Source organism: Triturus cristatus, chromosome 4_2, assembly GCF_964204655.1.
Source record: "Triturus cristatus chromosome 4_2, aTriCri1.1, whole genome shotgun sequence".
In the NCBI taxonomy this organism is placed as follows: domain Eukaryota; kingdom Metazoa; phylum Chordata; class Amphibia; order Caudata; family Salamandridae; genus Triturus; species Triturus cristatus.
In genome coordinates this window covers 923,228,739-923,246,613 of record NC_140586.1, presented here as the reverse complement: position 1 = coordinate 923,246,613, position 17,875 = coordinate 923,228,739, and the positions used below count along the sequence as shown (strand labels likewise).

General features: G+C 44.2%; 1 protein-coding gene across 1 annotated transcript in view; it reads left to right on the top strand.

The window, feature by feature from the left end:
- The window catches only part of TIE1 (tyrosine kinase with immunoglobulin like and EGF like domains 1), a 329,526-nt gene that overhangs the window by 222,026 nt on the left and 89,625 nt on the right, over window positions 1-17,875 (top strand). Inside the window, exon 16 of the mRNA XM_085602980.1 lies at window positions 13,552-13,662. Within this exon, the coding sequence (XP_085459106.1) occupies window positions 13,552-13,662 (111 nt within the window). The remainder of the gene's footprint in view (window positions 1-13,551; window positions 13,663-17,875) is intronic.

Here is a 17,875-nt window from a genome sequence, read left to right as displayed (position 1 = left end):
TGACCTTAGGGGCTAACTACCCCTCCTGTTACCTCCAGTAAATCCCACACTGTGGAATAGCTAAGAGGTCTTTGGAGGCCACTCTCACCTTTCTCCAGCACTCTGGAAATGTGCCTCCTGGCACAGTACTGGTTGGGGGATGAAGTCCACTTTACTCCTGAGGGACTTTGGCGGCCAAGTAGCCCTCCTGATACCTCCTGTAAGTCCTACTCAGCAGAATTTCTGAGTACTGGTTGGAGGCCCAGCCCCCTTTCTCCACCTCTCTGCAAACACGACTACCAGTTAAAGAAACATTTGTAATGTAATAGGTCCCGCATTTGCAAGAGTTAGAGCAATTAGCGTTGTAAATCTAAAAGTGTTTTATTAATGTTTCTTGGAGTGGAGTGGATGTTGGGCAGTGAAATTAAGTAGATAGAAAGTATGTGGTATTTAGTGTATAGGAATTATGTAAAGTGGGATTATGTGGTATGGAGAGTAATTATGTGGTATGGTAGTCTGTGTTGTGGAGTGGTAACCTCAGGTTTAGTCTTCCTTGTTTCCATAGAAGCTAAACTATGAAATCAATGAGACAAAAAAAGAAGGAATCACTGAGGAGCACTTCAGGACCCAGTTAGAGGTATGAGCAGGGCCACTGGAATTATGCGACTGTTCGGCTGCACCAACTTTCGCACAATTAAACATTTTCCACATTAGTCGCATAATTCATCAGCTGCTGCCTAATCTGCAGATTTGAACAAAAAAGCCTTGTTTCTAGCTCAAACGGCTCAAACATTACCAAAAATGCAGCAACAAGTGTTTCAGTGTGGTGGAAGGTCGTTTGTAAACCTAGAATGGTCAACTGTTACTTATTGTTAAATGTGGTGTTAAATTGGTACTAATGGTGTGCAAGTCACTCTTGCTTCTTTCTGTGCCTCTCTTGCCTCTTTCTTTATTTCTGTTGCTTCTTTCTGCACCTTTCTTTCTTTTTCTGCACTTCACTTGCCTCTTTCTTCACATATCTTCTACTTTCTGCACCTCTGTTGCCTCTTTCTGCACCTCACTTGCTTCTATATGCCCCCTCTTGCATCTTGCTGCACCTCTCTTGCCTCTTTCTGCACCCCTCCTGCCTCTTTCTGCACCTCTGTTCCTTCTTTCTGTTCTTTGTTTGTTTCTTTCATCACCTCTCTTGCTTCTTTCTGCACCTTGCTTGCTTCTTTCTGCACCCCTCTTGCCTCTTTCTCTGCCCCTCTTCCCCCTTTCTGCATGTCTGTTGCTTCTTTCTGCACTTCTCTTGCCTCTTTCTCCACCCCTTTTCCCTCTTTCTGCATCTTTTGCTTCTATCTGCACTTTTTTTGCGGCTTTCTCTACATCTCTTGCTTCTTTCTGCACCCCTTGTGCCTCTTTCTGTACCCCTCTTCTCTTTCTGCACTCCTCTTGCCTCTTTCTGTACCTCTGTTCCTTCTTTCTCCACTTCTTTTGTTACTTTCTGTACCTCTCTTGCTTCTTTCTGCACCCTTCTTGCCTCTTTCTCCATCCCTCTTCCCTCTTTCGGCATCTCTGTTGCTTCTTTCTGCATCTCTCTTGTCTCTTTCTCCACCCCGCTTCCCTCTATCCGCATCTCTGGCGCTTCTTTCAACACTTCTCTTTCTTCTTCCTGCACCCCTCCTGCCTCTTTCTGTACCTCTCTTGCCCATTTTGTGCACCTCTCCTATCTTTTTCTGCACCTCTCTTGCCTCTTTTTGCACCTCTGTTGGTTCATTCTGCACTGCTCTTGCTTCTTTCTGCACCTCACTTGCCTCTTTCTGTACTTCTCTTGCTTCTTTCCACACATCTGTTGCTTCTTTCAGCAATTCTCTTGCCTTTTTCTGCACTTCTCTTGCTTGTTTCTGCACCCCTGTTGCCTCTTTGTGCACCCCTTTTTTCTCTTTCTACACCTCTCTTACCTCTTTCTGCACCCCTGTTCCCTCATTATGCACCTTTCCTGTCTGCTTCTGCACCTCTCTTGCCTCTTTCTGTACCTCTGTTGGTTCTTTCTGCACTTCTCTTGCTCTCTCTGCACCCTTTGCACCTCTTTCAGCAACTCTATTGTTCATTCTGCACTGCTCTTGCTTCTTTCTGCACCTCACTTGCCTCTTTCTGCACCTCTCTTGCTTCTTTCCACACCTCTGTTGCTTCTTTCAGCAATTCTCTTGCCTCTTTCTGCACTTCTTTTCCTTCTTTCTGCACCCCTCCTGCCTCTTTCTGTACCTCTCTTGCCTCTTTTTGCACCTCTATTTGTTATTTCTGTACTGTTCTTGCTTCTTTCTGCACCTCGCTTGCCTCTTTATGAACTTCTCTTGCTTCTTTCTATACCTCTGTTGCTTCTTTCAGCAATTCTCTTGCTGCTTTCTGCGCTTCTCTTCCTTCTTTTTGCACCCCTGCCTCTTTCTGTACCTCTCTTGCCTCATTGTGCACCTCTCTTGCCTTTTTCTGTACTTCACTTGCTTCTTTCTGCACCTCTCTTGCCTCTTTTGGCACTTCTTTTGCTTCTTTCTGCACTTCCCTTCGCTCTTTCTGCACCTCTGACTTAGAGTTAGTTTTAACCCCCCTGCCCTAATACGTACTAGGGCCTTACAGGGGAGGTCATGTCAATCACAGGGGTACCCCAACCCATAGTGTACCCTAGTGTATGTAAGTGTTTTCACTGTATTCTAAGTGTCTTTCAGCATAGTACTGGCTCCAGGCCTGGTTAGTTAGAGTCAGTTACCACCAGGAACCAGTCAGCAAAAATTTGGGGGCACAAGATGACTTTGCAACAAGGCCTCTTTCTGCACCTCTGTTGGTTCTTTCTGCATATCTCTTGCTTCTTTCTGCACTTTTCTTCGTCTTTCTGGACTTCTGTTGCCTCTTTCTGCATTTCTCTTGCTTCTTTCTGTGCCTTTGTTCATATTTCTGCACATGTCCTACCTATGTCGGCATAGTTCGAAATAGCATTTGAAAAACCTTAGAAATTCACTGACAAAACCATAGGTTTCAGTGACGTTATAGTTAGAAATTAGCAATTAAAAAACGTTTGGAATTCACTGAAAAACCATAATTTTTAGGGACGTTATAGTTAGAAATTAGCATTTAAAAAACCTTTGAAATTCATTGAAAAAACCACAGATTTCAGTGACATTATAGTTGGTCATTTCACTCATACAAAACCAGAGAAATTCGGCCGTTATAGTTAGTTGAGCTAACTATAACTCGCGCCCCCGAAATGCACTGCTAATGATGTCACATATTACATCATTCATGACATGGTCAGTTTCATCACTGATGACATCTCAAATGACATCACTGATGACATCATCCACGTGATAATCTGATGCACCTCCTCAAACCCTAATATAACCTTTGATATACCCACTCTAAAATACAGACTACTATTTTCGAAACCATACACACCAATACCAGTTACTACATACCCACTCACTGATTCCTAGGTCTACTCACACATCCACTCATTCATCCATACAGTCACTCATACATGCAACACTCATCAATAGAGCACTATCATTTGCACTCATACACCTATACATCACTCACAAACCACCATTCATCCATAGAGTTACTCACACACCTAGTAAGTCATGCAAAGAATCAATCACACTCTCTTTTACTCACCTATACAGTTATACACACACCACCTCACTTATTCATACAGATACTAACACATATTCTCTTATACAATCACTGATACAAGCACACACTCACCCATACAGCCACTCTCACAATCACTCACTCTCACATATAGTCATTTATATACTCCAACACTCACATATACTGCCTTTCATATACGTAGTTACTCACACATATACCACTGAGACATCCATTTACTCACCAACACACCCATACACACACTCGCCCACCCATACAGCCCTTCACAGATGCACTCTTGAACCCATACACCCAGTGAATCACCCACTCACACATCTATGCAGAGTCACACACCCCCCACCCAGCCACACAGACACTCAGGTACCCCTACAGATAGTCAGACAACCAATCAATAACCCATATAGACACTAATGTAGCTACTCACCAACCTATGCAGCTGCTTACACACCAACTGACAGACTGATGCAGACATTCATACAGTTTAGTCACTAACCCATGCATTCAGTAAGACACGTTTAATCACTCACTTATACAGTCAGTCACGCACATACGAAATCATCCATTCAGACACTTATACACCCACACATTCTTCAATACACCTTGGCATATATATATATATATATATATATATATATATATATATATATATATATATATATATATATATATATATATATCTGTATATCTATATCTATATATATATATATATATATATATATATATATATATATATAACTTTACAGAAACACACAGTCACTGGATGATGTCATCCGTGATGTCATTTGAGATGTCATCAGTGATGTCACTAACCATGTCATGAATGATGTAATATGTGACGTCATCAACAGTGCATTGTGGGGGCGCGAGTTATACTTAGCTCGACTAACTATAATGGCCGAATTTCTCTGGTTTTGTACTAGTGAAAAACCCAACTAACTATAACATCCCTGAAACCTGTGTTTTTTCAGTGAATTTCTAAGGTTTTTAAAATGTGAGTTTCTAACTATAACGTCCCTGAAGCATATATATATATATATATATATATATATATATATATATATATATATATATATATATGCTTCAGGGACGTTATAGTTAGAAACTCACATTTTAAAAACCTTAGAAATTCACTGAAAAAACACAGGTTTCAGGGATGTTATAGTTAGTTGGATTTTTATATATATATATACATCCAAAAAAGACGACGCCGTGTGCGGTTCAAAGCTTTATTTAAACTGCCGTTATCAAACGTGTTTCAACTGCAAAGCAGCCTTGTTCACTGATAGCAAAATTCAAAACGCGCGGCCATTTTAAAGTGCATACGTGCCTGAAAACTAATCACATGGTAAACTACAATCGTGACAAACGTGAAAACAGACTCATAGTTTTTTCAAGTAATGCACATCAATAGTCAAATTAGTTTTAGAATTAAACCTTCACATCATATACGACGGTTTTCATAATTAAATTCATATCGGATAGTTCAACAATTAAACAAAATATAATTGCACGCTCTACTTTGGTGCATAATATTATGTTTGACATATAAACAATATTTGTCAATTTCGCTCATGTGAGCTTATGACAAACCGCTGAAACAATTATGCCCCAGTGGGCTTACATTCAGTTACGATTTCATTCTTTGATTTACTAATAGATGCTATAACGGCAGTTTAAATAAAGCTTTGAACCGCACACGGCGTCGTCTTTTTTGGATGGATGTATCAGGACCTGCTCCCGAGAGGTCCCTCGTGGCGACGCAGCTCTCGCTAAGGAGTGGCAAAGAAATACTCGAGAGAAACAAGAGGATATATATATATATATATATATATATATATATATATATATATATATCAAAAGAAGCACCCTTGTGGCAGGCACTCACTCAGTTAGGTTCAAGGCCCTTGTCAGGCTCACGGCTCTCATGCAAACTACCCCCTCAGTAGCATTGGTTGATGCGTTTCGGTAAACAATCCCTTTATCATGAACCATACCAAACAGCAAGTGGCAGGCAAACGGGCTACCGCAAGTCCTTCTTTTATTGATGAAGGGATTGTTTCCCGAAACGCGTCAACCGATGCTACTGAGGGTGCTTCTTTTGATTGGTAAATATGTGGCCTCAACCCGGTCACGGCTTGGCACCACTATGAAATCCTTGTGGAACCGCCCCTGTTACACTTGGCAGGAGGGCGGTATGGGTGGCCTGGAGGTTGCCCTGTGTTATGGCTGTCAGCGGAACTCATTGGCCCCTTCTTTTAAGAACTTTTTATGCAGAAACAAAGCGGCAGACACCCCACTTGGGAATTATATTTTGGACTACATGCCCCAGTGTACAATGTGCCTCACTTGAGACAGACTTCCTGTACTAATTGAAATAAAAGAAGGACTTGCTGTAGCCCGTTTGCCTGCCACCTGCTGTTTGGAATGGTTCATGATGAAGGGATTGTTTCCCAAAACGTGTCAACCAATGCCACTGAGGGGGTAGTTTGCATGAGAGCCGTGAGCCTGACAAGGGCCTTGAACCTAACCACCCGTGAGTGCCTGCCACAAGGGTGCTTCTTTTGCTTGATATATATATATATATATATACATACTCACACATACACACACACATTGTAAATCTATGAGCTGGCAGGAAGTAATAAACATTCTCTAGGCTAGGGCCCTGATTACAAGTGGGCTACTAATTGCAATATGTACGGTAACTTCTGTCACCACACATATCGGAACTGAGGGCCTATTTAGGAGAAAGTAATGCAGCGTGGTGCCACAAGCCATTTGGCTGTGCCACGTTGCGTTACTTTGGAAGCAAAGGGATGTGTCATATCTACAACGTTATGACTGATCCTTTTTCTCTCCCCTGTGCTGGTGCACAATTGGCTGCCATGCGCCGAAGCAGGCACCTTTGCACCATGGTGCAAGGGTGCCTGCGTTTCAGGGATGATTGTTTTTGTTCAAGTAAGGATACCTTTGTGCACAAAAACAATCATAAGAGGTATTTTCTTTTTTTACTGTATGCTGCAGAATGCAGCACGCATAGAAAGAGAAAAAAACAACTAGAAATAAAGACATTTCTCCTCGTTGCTCCTCCTTACACCTCCGCATTTCCGGGTTTACGATTTCTCGTAAGTCTGGAAATGCGGCAGAATCCATGGGTGTTGCGTGGGAACACCCACATCAACACCCATGGCATGCCCCTTTCACGCAAAGTGATGTGTGAAAAGGGGCCGTATTTACAAGCCCACTAGAAGCCCTGCAGGGTGGCATTACGTGGCCTTATAAATATGGGGCAGCACACTGCGCCATCGGTATGTCACAAAAAGTGACGGAACCGGCGGTGCAAGGGGCTTGTAAATGTGCCCCTATGTGTTTAGTGATAAATATTGGCAGGTTAAATCTGACAAATATTATTAGGTAAAAGGGGATATGACCAATATTTCCCAAAAACTCGTGATAGACAATAATTATCGAACCCAATAAAGCCTAGACATAAAAAGAATACCTTTGAACTTTGCTGATTGTCAAATGGTTGGTTAGTTTTGTGAAGTAAGAGGGACATATACTGGTTGTTGGAGGGAATGTGATTTAAAACGTAATGTGATTAACATTCAGAAAGAAGAATATTGTTGTGCCTTGTTCATTATGGGCCTCATTAGTCATTACCATGTCGGTCGGAAAGGCTCAGAATTGCATTTGGTTTGACCAAACTCTTGTCGGAAGCCATGTTTCCGACCTACTCGGAAACATTGCCGACCAACCGATTATGATACAAGGTAATCGGTCGGTCATTTCGAATCGGTTTTGACCGGCATTCGGAGAGTCCAAGTCAGCCGAATCGTACAGCTCTACGGACCACTTTTCGGACCAACCGACTACGATGCCGGATTCCGACAGCCTTTCTGAATCAGTCTGTCCAACACAGATCGGCTGTCGGAAACCGACTTTGGGCGCCCGTAGCAGGCCCCCCTTCAGCCAGAGGCCTCCAGTTGGGGCCTGTGGAGTACCAATTGGTCCCCTCTTTTCAACCATGCTCAGTGTGGCAGTCACCATGGGGTACCCACCACAGGGGGAAACATCGTTTACAACGCGGGGATTACATCGCGATGCCATTACAACACGGTTTTTACAACGCAAGTCGTTACAACGACTTGCGCTAGATGGCGCTCTAGGACAAGGAATAGTATAATTTACTATCCAACACCTTTAATTATACTACTCCTAAGTCCAGCGCCCTCCAACGCAAGTCGTTGTAACGACTTGCGTTGTAAAAACCACGATGTAATGTACCGCGATGTAAATGTATGCGTTGTAACATCATACTTCCACCACGGGAATCATCCTTTACCACGCAACCATTACAACGCGGTATGGTTACATCGTGGTTTTTACAACGAAAGTCGTTACACCGACTTGCACTGGAGGGCACTCTAGACTAAGGAATAGTGTGAATTACTATTCCAACACCTTCCCTACTGTACGTAGACTGAAGTTGGAATAGTAATTCACACTATTCCTAAATCCAGCGCCCTCCAACGCAAGTTGATGTAACGACTTGCGTTGTCAAAACCGCGATGTAACATACCGCGTTGTGATGGTACGCGTTGTACCATCATACATCCATCCACCACAGGGTGCAAAGTTTTCCACGACCACCCCTTTTTCAAATGGGAGGCTGTGTTGTCAGTCGGAAAACAGGCTCCCATCGAAGTCAATGGGAGTCAACCCAAATGGTGTTCGGAAACATTGTAATCGGTCAGTCGGACTCCCAGATGCCAAGTCAGTCGGAAATGCTTCAGACAGGGAGTCGGTCGGAAGGCTTTCCGACCAACATTGTAATGAGGCCCTATATGTATTTTCAATGCAAGATGAGTCTTGGTGATTGCATATCCCCTCTTCTGTGTTTCTTATGTTAATAGTTGTATGTGCAGTTAACACAGCAGCCTGGCTGGAATCTTGAATTTTTTTAAAGATGCAAAGGAGGTTCAGAAGGTTTCCTGCAGCTGTGCTGCTGTTGCAATTACAAATGGCAGCAGCATGAATCAATTTCTGTGTTGTCTTTGTGTTGTATTCTGGTGTGTTGTGTTGATTTGCCTTCTGATGTGATGCACCCAAAGGGGAGTGTTTGCAACATGGATGTTCAAAATTCAAAAGGGGCATTGTATTGCTTGAAGGAATTGCCCGATATTGGTCTGTGATGTTTAAAATAGCATCTGAAAAAGAAACCTAAATGTGCAATTCACCTAGGGGGATTTTTCTTTTATTATTGAGTAACGACTTGTATGGTTACTTATTATAATTAAGGGTGTGCATAATTCCATAACTTCGCTCCGCCAAAAGAATTCCTCATATATTGTTGGTAAAATAACAAATATCTCTGTCTTTAAATGCTAAAATGCATATAGTAATTTCGCAAAAGTGAAAATTGAGCAAGCAGTGAGAGAGGTGATGATTTTGGGATCCTCTCTAATCTAGGGAGAGAACCAAGCAGATGCCTTGAAAACAAAGAGCACATCTTGCTGAATGATTCAGTGATGGTCCCAGCCTTAGGACCACCCCAAGCAATGTTATTCTGTGCAAAAATACAATCCCAACCCAAGGCCCTGCAAAGCATTATGGGACGAGATTAGCAGTGGGCAGTGAATATTATAGTATCCAATATCAAAATAATTCTACAAAGAACTGCAGTTCAACTCTTCGTTACTAGGTGTCCCTCACGTGCGTCTAACCCAAGAATCTAGGGGCATATGAACAAGGGTTTAAGCTCCGCTTTTTTGGCTTTAAAAGCCTAAAAAGCGGAGATAAAACTATTGCCCTATTTACAAGAGGGTGCCAACATGCATGATCGCATGTTAGCACCCTTTTTCCCGACGCCTCCCTTTGCATCTCTAATGAGATGCAAAGTGGGCGTCACTGGGCAGTACAGCCTTGCAAATATCGCTGATGTGCACATTGCGATATTTACAAGGCTGCCCCAGCATTTTAGCAGATGTTAGTTTTTGGAGAAAACCGCTGTTTTCTCCAAAAACTAACGTCTGCTAAAATCCTGACTTACCCATCCCTAACATAGGGGGTGGATTATGCTGCTACGACCACAGGGTCGTATCAGCAAGGTCATCGTCCTTTTGCAGGGAACATCGCTGGAAAACCAGCGATGTTCCCTGCAAAACGGCGATTACAGAGATAGCCTGCGATGAATAACAAAGCGCTAAGCGCGCTTTGCGTTATTCATCGCCGTTCCTTGGTGATATGCCCCCTACAGAGGAGCCTTCAAGGTAACGAAAGGGAAGTTTGCTCCACAAGTTACAAATGACAAGTGATGTCAGCAGAAGCTGCACATTTCATTAAAATTGCCAATGATTATTTAATTAAGGAAGTATTTGCAACATTTAATAACATTTGTGGCTAATTATGATGAAATTGATACATTACATTTATTATTGTCTGGTCTTTCTATTTAGATGTTGTTCTAGTGAATTATGTGGTCTTACAATTAATGAGGTATGTGTAAGGAAGATGTTTTACATTTTATTTGCAAATTGATAAAATATTGCAAAGTTGAGAAGCTATGCAATAAATTACCTTGAAAACAAATACAAATAGCTGTGCTAATAAATAAAGAAATTAATAAGCAGCTGCAAGTCAAAGGCGGCAGAAGGGCCCCTTGTCCCAGCCCATCCAGCTGTTCATGGTAGAGTTGTCGTGTTAGTCTTCCTGTTGTCACTGACGCAGATCAGGGTCTTGGGTTTTGGTCATGTGTCAGCCACTTCCCATCCTATCTGTGCCGTGTCCTGTTCGGTGATAAGGGATCTCTCCAGGCTGCTGATGCAGTCACTTCTCAGATGATCTGCTCTTGCACTCAGGCGATGAGCTTGCAGGGTTTCTTGATGGGTTGTGATTGGTTCTATGCTTGAGCTTGATTTGTCTCCTACTTTGATGTCTACTCTCTTGTCCCACCTGCCTTGTTTCCAGTCACTGCTAGAAGAGCACCTGGATTCATTTACTGTCAATGTGCAAATTCTCAAAATGCCTCCAGCGGGATCGCAGAAGGAGCTGAGAAATCAGAACATGTAGCATCTGGTGGGTAGCTCTGAAAGACCTGGACCACAGGGGAAGTGACAGATGCCGCAAACATTCTGTCAGATATGCTTTGGAAAAAGAAGCCCTAATTTCCAATTTGGAAATAATTCTACTTGTGTAGGCTCTATCATAATCCCAAACGCCAATCTTTGAGAGCCCTATACACATAGGCGCGATAATCCACGAAGCAGACAATGGCCTGAACTTCTGATTCGAATGATATATTCCCAGGTCCTTTGTCCATCTAGGATTAATATCTTGTATACCTGGGTGGTTCTGCCATTACCCACCAATGTCCCAACACCTAGGCATTTGTGTACACGAATTGGATGACCACGTTCACAATTATTACTGAGTGGTTGAGGTTCCCACCAGGAGGAGAAAGTGGGTGAGAAGCTTGGACACTGCCTGACGCAGTAAATGGCACATTAAAATTACAGTACAGGAAGAACTATTACTAAAAGCAGTGATAAGTGTTTATTTAAGGGAAGGTAGAGTATGGCAGTGAAAATAAGGATGGGCACACAAAACAAGAAGGATTTGGATGGACTTCCATTAACTTCAATGGAAGCCTATGTTCTGACCGAATGCATAGGCTCCCATTGAAGAAAGGGGTGGCTGGGAAAAATCGGGCACCTGGTGGCAGGCACCCCCTTGTGCCTGCCACATTGTGCATGGCTGGTAAGGGGGACACATGGGTACCCCCACGGGCCAGCTTGAGAAGGCTCTGGGTGCCGGGGGGTTTGCTACGGGCCCCCAAAGTCTGATTCCGCCTTCCGATTTGAGTCGGATGATACAATTCGGAAAGGCTGTCTGAATACAGCATCGTAATCGGTCGTTCGGAAACACGGCCAGTAGAAACATACAATTCTGCTCCGTACGGCTCAGTCATTCCAAATGCCGTCGGATTCGGAATGGGATATTCCTAAGCCTAACTCGCATCATACTGGGTCAGTCGGAAACTTTTCCAAATCGATCGGAAATACATGTTCCCGATCCCATTTAGACAGAGTAAATTCTGTTAGGAGGCCTTCTTAACCGCATCGGAATCGGGCACTTAGTCCTTATTCTTTCTTTATCAACTCATCCATCCTCTCAATGCTGTCATAATATTCAACACTATATGAGCTTCTGTTAAGCTTTGAATTACTTAGCAATGATTTTGTGACTCTTAATTGATGGGATCTTAAAATCCCCTCTTCGGCATCAGAGTGAATAGCATTGCAAACATAAGATCAGCATCACATAACAATGAATGCTACAAGGCCGGTTTTGAGAATGGATGTGCATTAAATGTAGGGTATCACCATCATAGAAAAATACATTGATTTCTTTAGGGTGCCCATGGGTGATGTGGTTGAACATTTTAACCTTTTAATATCCTGGTGACTCCTTCTTTTCCCAGAAGACATGGAGACTTATTTTTAGCAGAATGCATTGCCGATTCCTACATAAAGCAGTGCAAACCTCAGAAATATGGCAATAAATAGAAAAAATACAAATCGTATGAGATGAGGGATTAAAAACTGTTTTGCCTCCAGTTAAAGCCAAATTTCTGGTATATGAAACGTTTAGAGCAATGATGAATCATATCAATGCAAAGGCACTCCTGCCATTTCAGTGACCTATAACATATCTCTTATCAATGAAGAAGTTACAAGGAAAAAGACTTTTGGGTTAATAGAGATTATTGGGAAATTCAAAACAATATTAAGGATGACAAAGACATTTATGGACCTCAAGGGACCGACCAGCAGAGACTGATGGAGAGAAGTGGATTTGGTTGACTATGCACCCCAAGCCTTCATTTCTGATGACTCGAGGCAGCTGGTCGGACTGCCACGGTTGAGTCGTCGGAAACCCACATCGTAATCTGGAAGGCGGTCTGAGATCCCTGTACTACCCTATTGATGCTGCTTTTCTCCGACCGCCATCTGGGCAGTCAGAGAACAGCTGTCGGAGTAGGCGTTCTATAAGAGTACAAAAAGCATGCATCGTAATCCAGCGATTGGATCAACTGCTTCTGATGAGACCTTTGGCGGTCCGACCACCTCCATCAGGACTGGGGAAGCTGGTCCGACCGCCATCATAATGAAGCCCAAAGTATGAAGGTTTCTTGGCAGAAATGACTGATAGAAACTTTAAAATAATAAATTAATTCTCCTCAATATATTTTAGCACAAAGCAATATTTTAAGGGCTTAATATTTCACTCCTAAAATGCTGGTCAACTTAAACCAGAAAACTATTTCTGTTAGAGGTGCACTTTAAAATGTGTTTTGTATTCACCAGAGGACCGCGTGAGCACAGCGTTACCAGTTAGGTTTTTATATTATTTACCAGGATGGTGTCAACAAATTTGGAATTCCATGCAAGAAAAATTATATTTGGATTTGAAAATAGAAAACCACTTCTCTTTGTAGATGTTGGAATCATGAAAGCAAAAATGTAAAATGCAGAGTTTTTGGCTTTGGAAATGAGTGAAGATCATGATAGATGGTGAACGCGTGTCGGAAATACACACTATTCACTTAAAGTTTGGTTTTTGTGTACGCTGAATGTTCTTTTTGCCCTTTTCTCCATCCCTTATGTGTATGGTGTGTAATTTAGAACAACCACACTCTCCTCTTTTATTTTGTTAGAAGGGGCACACATTGCCCTGCCAAAAAGATAGGAGTTTTTCTAATGTTTGTGTGTCATAATGAAAATATTTAAAGTAAAGCCTTTGCTTGTTAAGATAAATTGATTTTCAATACTTCATTTTCTACATTTACATTTGTGTATCACTGTTTAGTCTATTACATGTGGTGCAAAACGTCTCTAATGATGCATGATGTTCTTGCTTATCTTTCAGAATTTGCATCAGAAAATGACCACAGGGACTTTGAGGGTGAACTGGAGGTTCTCTGTAAGCTGGGTCATCACCCCAATATTATTAACCTGCTCGGAGCCTGTGAGAACAGAGGTGAGGCCCACCTAGCCTGTCCCTGATGGGACTAGTCGAAGAACGCAGAAACTTTACTTCCACAGACAAGGTGCGCAGTGACCTAACGCCCATCAGCTCCTGAGTCTTGACCACAGAGCTTGGTGATGCTGGGGATGCTGTCCCCTTACTCACATTTTTATTTACACAACAAAAAACCTAGCTGTCACTTAGAATGCTGCTTTTTACTTAGACTCAGGCCATTCTATGATTTAAATGGTCTGTAGCATGTATTTACTTCTCATTGAATCTTTTAGACGTTCATATCATCCGTTAAACATGTCACACTGAAAGACAGACATCTGGCTTCCATCAATAAACATACATGTAAATCAAATTTTTACAAAAAACATAAAACTCACAATACAATACATACAATGCATAATGAAGGGGATTACAATCATAAGGAATCCAGTCAATATTCAAAAATAAACAGCAGCAGTTATCTGAATTAATTTGTCAGATAATCATTATTTTGTATTAGAGGCTGCTAACCACAAGGGACACCTGTGTGCCCTCTGGGAGCAGAATTTTGCACCAAACTACTCCCTACAGGTAAGTGTGGCTCAGTTTGTGTGTTTCCCCAGTGGTAATTATTGCCAACGCGTTTCGAGCCCCATGGTGATTATCGGGGTTCTCTTCAGGGCTTAGACTAAATAAGATCTGTTGCGTTTAGAATATACCTTAGTGTCCTGTGTTTTTATAATGAAAACAGGATATTCCTTTAGTGTTAAGGATCTCCGTTTTCACTTCTTTTGAAGTGTTGTCGACTTTGTGACAAATGCTCGTTATCGTCAGTTGCAGCATTTACATATGGGTTGCTGCTGTCTCCTTAACGGGCGGTGGACATCAATCCAAGCCAGACGTGTTAAGTGGGACGTCATTTTGGATGGGATGTTGCATTCTTGAGCTCTTTCCTGACTTGTCATGTTAGGTGCTTCCGAACCTCTGAGTACAGGGTTTACTCAAGGCATGCCACAGCTCCTGCATGCGCCCATAGTGTTAGGGGTGTTACTCTAACAAGGCTTAGCCTTTCATACGTGGAGCATCGCCTGTGTCCATGGTATTAGGAAACATGGTGTGGGTGGTATATTCTTTTTGAAAACTTGGATATACTGTTTCGCCTGAACCCCTGGGTGTGTCGTGGTGCTGTGCTCTTAAACAGGATTTACACTGATCATCAGCTGTCTCCTGCCGCCCATGGTTTTTAAGGGTGTTCTGCGGGTAGGATGCTTTTGTCCATACCCTGGGCATGCCCTGTCTCATGCCGCCCATGGTTTTAAAGGGTGTTCTCCTGATAGGACGCTTTTGTCCATAGCATGGGTATGCCCTGTCTCCTGCTGTACGTGGTGTTAAAGGGTGTTCTCCTGGTAGAGTGCTTTTGTCCATACCCTGGGCATGCCCTGTCTCCTGCCGCCCATGGTTTTAAAGGGTGTTCTGCGGGTAGGATGCTTTTGTCCATACCCTGGGCATGCCCTGTCTCCTGTTGCCCATGGTTTAAAGGGTGTATTCCAGGTAGGATGCTTTTGTCTATACCATGGGCATGCCCTGTCTCCTGTCGCCCGTGGTGTTAAAGGGTGTTCTCCTGGTAGTGTGCTTCTGTCCATACACTGGCCATGCCCTGTCTCCTGCCCCTGCTGTGTTAAAGGGTGTACTCCTGGTTGGGTGCTTTTGTCCATACCCTGGGCATACCCTGTTTCCTGCCACCCGTGGCGTTAAAGGGTGTTCTCCTAGTAGGGTTCTTCTGTCCATTCACTGGGCATGCCCTGTCTCCTGCCGCCTGTGATGTTAAAGGGTGTTCTCCTGATAGGACGCTTTTGTCCATACCATGGGTATGCCCTGTCTCCTGCTATACGTGGTGTTAAAGGGTGTTCTCCTGGTAGAGTGCTTTAGTCCATACCCTGGGCATGCCCTGTCTCCTGCCACCCACGGTGTTAAAGGGTGTTCTCCTGATAGGGTGCTTCTGTTCATACACTGGGCATGCCCTTTCTCCTGTCGTCCATGGTGTTAAAGGGTGTTCTCCTGGTAGGATGCTTTTGTCTGTACCCTGGACATGCCCTGTCTCCTGCCACCCTTGGCATTAAATGGTGTTCTCGTGGTAGGAAGCTTTTTCCCATACCCTGGGCATGCCCTGTCTCCTGCCGCCCGTGGTGTTAAAGGGCATTCTCCAGGTAGGATGCTTTTTGCCATACCCTTGGCATGCCCTGTCTCCGGCCACCCGTGGTGTTAAAGGGCATTCTCCAGGTAGAGTGCTTCTGTCCATACCCAAGCATGCCCTGTTTCCTGCCGCCCGTGGTGATAAAGGGTGTTCTCTTGGTAGGATGCTTTTGCTCATACCCTGGGCATGCCCTGTCTCCTGCCGCCCATGGTGTTAAAGAATGTTCTTCTGGTAGGGTACTTTTGTCCATACCCTAGGCATGCCCTGTCTCCTGCTGCCCGTGGTGATAAAGGGTGTTCTCTTGGTAGGATGCTTTTGCCCATACCCTGAGCATGCCCTGTCTCCTGCCACCCGTGGCGTTAAAGAGTGTTCTCCTGGTAGGATGCTTTTGCCCATACCCTGAGCATGCCCTGTCTCCTGCCACCCATGGTCTTAAAGGGCATTCTCCAGGTAGAGTGCTTCTGTCCATAACCTAGGCATGCCCTGTGTCCTGCCGCCCATGGTGTTAAAGAATGTTCTTCTGGTAGGGTGTTTTAGTCCATACTCTGGGCATGCCCTGTCTCCTGCCGCCCGTGTGGTTAAAGGGTGTTCTCTTGGTAGGATGCTTTTACCCATACCCTGGGCATGCCCTGTCTGCTGCCACCTGTGGCGTTAAAAGGTGTCCTCTTGGTAAGATGCTTTTGCCCATACCCTCGGCATGCCCTGTCTCCTGCCACCCGTGGTGTTAGAGTGGGGGTTCTCTTGGTAAGATGCTTTTTGCCATACCCTGGGCATGCCTTGTCTCCTGCCACCTGTGGTGTTAAAGGGCATTCTCCAGGTAGAGTGCTTCTGTCCATACCCAAGCATGTGCCCTGTTTCCTGCCGCCCGTGGTGATAAAGGGTGTTCTCTTGGTAGGATGCTTTTGCCCATACCCAGGGCATGCCCTGTCTCCTGCCGCCCATGGTGTTAAAGAATGTTCTTCTGGTAGGGTGCTATTTCCCATACCCTGGGCATGCCCTGTCTCCTGCCGCCTGTGGTGTTAAAGGGTGTTCTCCTGGTAGGGTGCTTCTGTCCATACATTGGGCATGCCCTCTCTCCTGCCGCCCGTGGTGTTAAAGGGTGTTCTCCTGATAGGACACTTTTGTACATACCATGGCATGCCCTGTCTCCTGCCGCCCGTGGTGTTAAAGGGTGTTCTCATGGTAGGGTGCTTTTTCCCATACCCTGGGCATGCACTGTCTCCTGCCGCCCATGGTGTTAAAGAATATTCTTCTGGTAGGGTGCTTTTGCCATATCCTGGGCATGCCCTGTCTCCTGCCGCCCATGGTGTTAAAGAATGTTCTTCTGGTAGGGTGCTTTTGCCCATACCCTGGGCATGCCCTGTCTCCTGCCACCTGAGGTGTTAAAGGGCATTCTCCAGGTAGAGTGCTTCTGTCCATACACTGGGCATGCTTGGTCTCCTGCACACCTTGAGAAGAGGTACTTTGCTGTCGTAGGTTCTGTCCTGCATAGTGGGACCAAACGCTATCTTCTGATCTTCCCTTTCTCATGGTGCTATGGAAGTGCTGTTATGTACCCATCAAGTGGTGCAATGTCCCTCTTGCACCATGGTCTCATGATGTTGGGGTTACAGTGTTGGTGGATTTGCTGTCAGAGTTGAGTGTTATGTGTGCTATGCTCCTTTTACCATCTCACGGTTTCATGGTTTCTGTGCTGCTGTATTTGCTGTCAGTGTTAAGTGTCAGGGGTGCTGTTCTCCATGTGCCACCTCGTGGTGCATTCTGCAGTTGTATTTGCTGTCAGCGTTGGGTGTCAGGGGTGCTGTTCTCCATGTGCCACCCCATGGTGCATTCTGCAGTTTTATTTGCTGTCAGCGTTGAGTGACAGGGGTGCTGTTCTCCATGTGCCACCTCATGGTGCATTCTGCAGTTGTATTTGCTGTCAGCGTTGACTGCCAAGGGTGCTGTTCTCCATGTGCTACCTCATGGTGCATTCTGCAGTTGTATTTGCTGTCAGCGTTGACTGTCAGGGGTGCTGTTCTCCATGTGCTACCTCAT